We start from the raw sequence: 6,060 nt of genomic DNA, 5'->3' as shown, positions 1-6,060 counted from the left end.
TTAAAACGAAAGTTAATTATAATCAAATATAATCAATTATATTCTTGTATAACCCACAATGAAAATGCATCATATTTTATGATTTTCTGTATTTACAGTATAAACAAAGTGGTTTGTTAAGTTGAGTGTAAGGCCTGTAATGGTTTATGGGTGTCACTGATAAGAGAAGAGGCAGTTTCTTCCCTCTTCCCTCACAAGCAGTACACAGGGAGGGGGGCTCCTGAAAAATAACTGAGGCCCCAAAAAGGTGGTTATGTCATAGCCGAGAATAATATTTTGCAAGTCCTGCAGAGTAGGGGTCATGTCCTTTTTAGACAAACATGGGAAGGTGTGTCTTATGCCAGAGCCATAGAATATGTCTGGTCATGTCCAGTTCTTTACATCAGAGGCCATGCCCAGTTTCCACAAATATGGGTATGGAGGAGGTGTCTTTGGGTTTCTATCCTGTTTTCGAGCATAAAGACACTGGCAGATGGGGAGGAACTTGCTTTTTGGAGAGAGAGAGAGAGAGGGGGGGGGGGGGATCCCCTGGTATACTCTCTCTCGGTAACGCTCTCTCCCTGAGAGCTGGGTTTTTGCTCTCGGTAAGGTTCTCTCAAACTTGGTAAATATCTCTCGAATTTCTTTGTTGAAAGTGGAGTGAATTTCTGGGTTGAATGAGTGGAATGAATTGATATGTGTTTGTGAGTATTAGTAACCGCCACCTGTGAGGATCTTCCTCCGAATACATGCGGGATATAGGTATGTGTTTGTGAATGTTAGTACCCGCCATCTGTGTCGGAAAAAAGGTATGGAATTGATGTGAATTGATTTGGTGAATGAAAGTTTGAAGGTGCTTTTTATTATCACTGGTCTTTTATGAGGAAATGCCTCTAAAATTCTATTGGGAGATTTTAAATGTCACAACTGAATTGGGCAGTTGAAGTTACAAATTATGGTAATAAATGTAAAACTGTGAATTAAAGTTTCATATTAGAACATGATCACAGCATGATAGGTTTAGTATGATTATAATGTTGTAACGAGAGAAGGTAAAAACCCTGTATTAGTTTGGACCTATTTTTCTTCAAATAAACTGATCCCACCTTTTGGATTGGGACAACTTAAAAGACATCTGCGCTCTCCTCTCCTGCTTGAAAGGTAAGATTGCACACTGCCACATTCACACTTAGGTAGGGCCACACCTCATTTACTGATATCAAAATCCTTCGGGATCGCTTAAACAGATTTAGGGGGTCGTCTGAATTGAAACAGCAGTTAATTGAACCTGGTTCTTCGGGGAGTTAATAGAGGTGAGATCTTGCTGACGTTGGTGGATCTGAGCCAAGCAGTAAACTTACATAGACTCAATAACTTCGGTTAGGTTAATTAGTAGTTAATTTGCCGGAATAAATTATCAGCTCCTCCCGACTCTTACAATATACATGTGGAAATACAACTTTCCAGTAACAAATATAATGCAGATAGATCACATATATAAAGATATAATGTGAAATGATGTGTAAAGTAATATCATGAGTACATACTTGTGCCTGTGCGGGTATTTAGCGTCCCATCTCTGGCAGATCTTTCCTGTTTTTGATTGGCTTTTTGTTCCTCTGTAATCTGTTCCTATTCCATTAACACACTCCTGGAGGTATACTGCACGAGACAGAAACAACAGTACACAATCTGATCAGCTTATTTTCAGACAGGTTTTTATATAAATGGATCAGGACAAAAAGAGAGAGAATCTTTGTTCCTGAAACTTCCAGAGTCTCTTTACACAGAGGGGACACATGTTGATGTAGAAGAGACATGAAGAAGAGGGGACACATGTTGATGTAGAAGAGACATGAAGAAGAGGGGACACATGTTGATGTAGAAGAGACATGAAGAAGAGGGGACACATGTTGATGTAGAAGAGACATGAACAAGTGGATTTTGCATAAAAGGTACACTGCACATACCTACTGTACAAATAAACATACAGTGTATATACATTCCTAAAGGAAGTGATATTAAAAGATACATTTTTATACATTATAAAGTTGAGTCATCGAACATTGTGCCGGGAAAACCCAGTGTTTACTAATTGGACTGAAATGTCCAATATTGTGATGACGTTGAGTCATAGAAAGCAAATACACAACACAGTCAGAGCAGAAAACAAGTCACAGTATCTTAAAGTCAAATTATCAAGGAAAGTACATTGAATGTGTATTAGGGCTGCACGATATTTGAAAAAACTGACATTGCAATATTTGTTTCCCCTGCGATATATATATTGCGATATGAAAAAATACAGGAATTGAAGAAAAGACAGTTTTGTTTTACCACAAATCATCCTTTCTTGAACTTTAATGATATACAATTGGTATTTTTCTAACTATATTGAACCGGATGAAGGATTTTAGTCACGGACGTCTGGATCTTCAGTTATCAGAGCAACAAGCTGAGCTAGCTCGGTTAGCAGCGCCGAACTGCCCTGGAGAAACACATGAAACTACTTTATTCAGTGTTTTTACCTTTAATCACCGGCTCCGTTTGCTTTGGAGATTTGATTGTGATTGGTGGTTTGCTGTGCATGCAGAGCCTGCATGCACAGCAAACCACCAATCACAATCAAATCAGCAGAGCCTGCATGTCACTCACTCAAGTACCCCTGACATGAGAGCAGCGCGAGTTTTCCTTTTGTAGCAAGCAGCAAAATAATTGTAACATGAGGTGTTTGAGTTCATTTGCCTACTTAAAGGTGGGGTAGGTAATTCACTTCAGATACACTTTTTGTTATATTCCATGGAATGCTCTTAACATCCCGATAGCAATGAATACATTAAATGCTTTGACAATAAATACATACAAAAATGTCATCTGTGGAAGCCGTAGCGCTGTAAAAAGCACGACCAATCATTTTAGCCGGCCCGGCTAAAATAACTTATAATCAACATGATATATATCGTGCAGCCCTAATGTGTAATAACTGCAGTATTTGAGTTTAATTCCATGACTGTGTGTAGGAAACACATTAATCAAAGTAGACATATCCCATTCAGGAAAACCACATTACATTACATTACATGTCGTTTGTTAGACGCTTTTATCCAAAGCGACTTACATACATTCAGTACTGTGGACAATCCCCACAGGAGCAATTTGGGGTCCAGTGTCTTGCGCAGGGACACAACGACATGCTGACTGCAGTGGGACTCAAACTTGTTATCCCCTGATTCGAAGTCCAGCACACTATCAGTATAAACTGAGCCACAGCCTCCCCCACATGATTAAATAATCGTATATATTATAACAATATTATCATATATTATGTACATGTAGATGCAACAATCTGGTGCATCTCATTTGAAGGACATGAGCCACTGTTGTCCTCTCAATATCTATAATTGTAATGATTTAGTCCTGAATGTCAAAGATTTACCAGTTAAAATGAAACCAAATCTTCTAAAACCAACATAAAAATTCCTTATTTAGATATTGTTGTCCAGTGGTTGAGCTCATTGATCACAATTCCAGATTTAATTTGAAAATAAATGCGATTGTTTTCGAGAATTTGGTAATTGTTGATGTTCAAACTGTCAGGTATTTTAATGAGATTTCTGAGATGTAATTAAAAAATGTGTGATTTTACAATTATTAGATCAACTCTGGGTCCACATGAATGACAGTATTTGCCTTTGTGTCACTAATTTATAGGTACATTAAAGCAAAAAAAAACACATTTATTTAGTGCTTCTCACAGACATTACGTTTTTTAGATCATTTTCAAACTGTTTTTTCTTCCCATTCCTTGAAAACTAGGTAAATATAATGTGTCAAAGTGAACAAATGATCTTTAATCATTGATCTTTTCAAGATTTGTCTCTTACTAGATTCGAGATTCTCATCCAAATCAAAAATAATTACAGCGTATTTTTGCCAATGATAATCTTAATTCCCAGGGTCCTCAGACATAGCATCATACAACATACTTAAAACTAAACATAATGGTGCAAGGGACAAAAAAGGTGCAAGTAAAATGCAAAATAATTCTTGATTAAATTATAAAAATAGTATTAAAAGACACATTTAATCAACTTGGACACATTTTCCTAATGAGTTCATCTCAAATAGGGCAAAATATCATCTTATTGTCTGTTTTTTTACATATATAACAGCATTTATATCGTTTTTTAACCTTAATTATCATTCAAAGATGCCTTTATATCTTACCAGTGCAGATCAGGGTTGCCAGGAGGAAAGCCACTTTACACAGGTCCATGTTGAGGCCTTTTTATTCTAGCAGCTCATATTCGACGAAGTCACCGAGGTTCCTCCTGGTGTGTTATTGGGCTCTCTTCAGGATGTCCTTTTAAATAAATAGGACAGTTTAATCGCTAGTCAATCATTGGCCCGACAAGGACGGCAAAAGAGGTCAAAAACCTTCTTAAACGTAGATTTTTACAGCACTAAATGTTGCATATAAACCACATCCATCCTATATTTATTAGGATAAACAAATGTAACATGTTTTTTAATACTTACCCAAAGCTGTGGGGGAAACTTCTGTGTAGCAATGCAGGAGGAGTCACCGACTCAAAGGAGACACAGGGAGAGCTGGAGCTTTGATGGCAAACACTGATGGGTTTATTTAGGAGCTTCGGCCGGAGAATTCACAAAACAAGTCAAAGAGTCAGAGGTTCTGACTTCACGGTAGAGTTGCCACGTCAATTCTGAAGAACTCTACCCCAGACCCGTGTATTTAGCTAGTTCAGAGAGAATAATCAACATTGAGCATAACAAGATAGAATCATAACACCTCTATCAGCTGACGCCAACAGCAGGAACAGGGAGACAGAACACTGAGAGCACAGCAGCCAAGATTACAGGTGCCTGTGCTCAGTCAGGGCAGTATGAACTGATAAACTGGGTCACAGTTATGGGCCTTGGAAAATATTTCCCCAACAAAAGCTAATCTGTTTATTTTCTTCAGCTACAAAAGATTTTAGGAGATGAGCTTTTGATTTTTTGTGACCTTTTATTTCTTCTCACAATGCCAATTTTCTCTCTGTCACTTTACTGGAATTTGTGTCAAACCTAAGCATGTCCTTTGCTACGCTAATACTTCCATTATAACATAAACGGTTGCCTGTTGTTAGTATTCTTTTATTTTTTTATTGATCTGTCTTTGTTTCCCGTTTGACTTTGAAAGGTGTTAACCCCCTGTCTCATGTCTGCCTTTGCTTCCTGTCTGTGTTTTCCCTCCTGTCTGATTGTCTGATTGTGTTCACCTGTTGCCCCTGTGTTTCACCTCCCCTCTCCAGCTGTGTCTTGTCTTGTGATAACCCTTGTGTATTTAGTCTTGCTTGCCCTTGGCCGTTTCTCAATCGCGAGGATGCTTGCTTGGTAGCACATGTCTTCCGAGTCACTTCCTTCAGAAGCTAGGCAAGAATCCTTCCTGGCATTCGGAAAACGAAGAGTGGAACAGGCTAGCAAGTGTGCAGATGTGCGTCATATGAGAGGCCCCGCCTTACATTTTCCGCCACAGATTTGGGGAAATTGGTCCGTGCGCAAAGCATTGTGGGGATTTTAAGGACGCGAAGTCTACCCATGTGCAGCCTCGAAATTTCCCCCAAACCAAGGACGCGGCCTCGGTGGAATTCCAAGTATGCTGGAGATTGGAACAGTCCTTCGGCGGCACTCGATGACGTAGCATCCTTGAAATATTGGCTTGGAAGCCAGTTTCCTCGAGATTGAGAAACGGCCCTTGTGTCCCTTGTCAGTTTGTCGTTGTTTAATGGTGGTTTGTCTTAAAGGGACAGGAGTCATGTTTATCTGCTCTCCCATTGGACGGCACGTCTCATAAAGGGACAGGAGTCATGTTTATCTGCTCTCCCATTGGACAGCACGTATCTTAAAGGGACAGGAGTCATGTTTATCTGCTCTCCCATTGGACAGCATGTCTCTTAAAGGGACAGGAGTCGTGTCAGGGTCATCAAGACTTTGATTTAGTCTGGCCAAGTGTGAGCCCGGTTGATGACCCCCAGCATCTTTTATGCCCTTTAGCAATGCCAGTGTGACAGGGAC

At 39.4% G+C, this 6,060-nt stretch overlaps 1 protein-coding gene across 1 annotated transcript in view; it reads right to left on the bottom strand.

Annotated features, from left to right (window-relative positions):
• The window catches only part of LOC117475158 (plasminogen-like), a 27,315-nt gene extending 22,978 nt beyond the window's left edge, over positions 1-4,337 (bottom strand). Inside the window, exons 1-2 of the mRNA XM_034121307.1 lie at positions 4,207-4,337; positions 1,527-1,641 (exon numbers count right to left, since the gene is read on the bottom strand). Coding sequence (XP_033977198.1) covers positions 1,527-1,641; positions 4,207-4,255 — 164 coding nt within the window. The 5' untranslated portion in view covers positions 4,256-4,337. The remainder of the gene's footprint in view (positions 1-1,526; positions 1,642-4,206) is intronic.
• Between the last annotated feature and the right edge of the window lie 1,723 nt (positions 4,338-6,060).

The sequence above is a fragment of the Trematomus bernacchii genome, unplaced genomic scaffold, assembly GCF_902827165.1.
Source record: "Trematomus bernacchii unplaced genomic scaffold, fTreBer1.1, whole genome shotgun sequence".
Taxonomy (NCBI): Eukaryota; Metazoa; Chordata; class Actinopteri; order Perciformes; family Nototheniidae; genus Trematomus; species Trematomus bernacchii.
The sequence above is the reverse complement of the archived record's forward strand: the minus strand, read 5'-3'. Positions and strand labels throughout refer to the sequence as shown.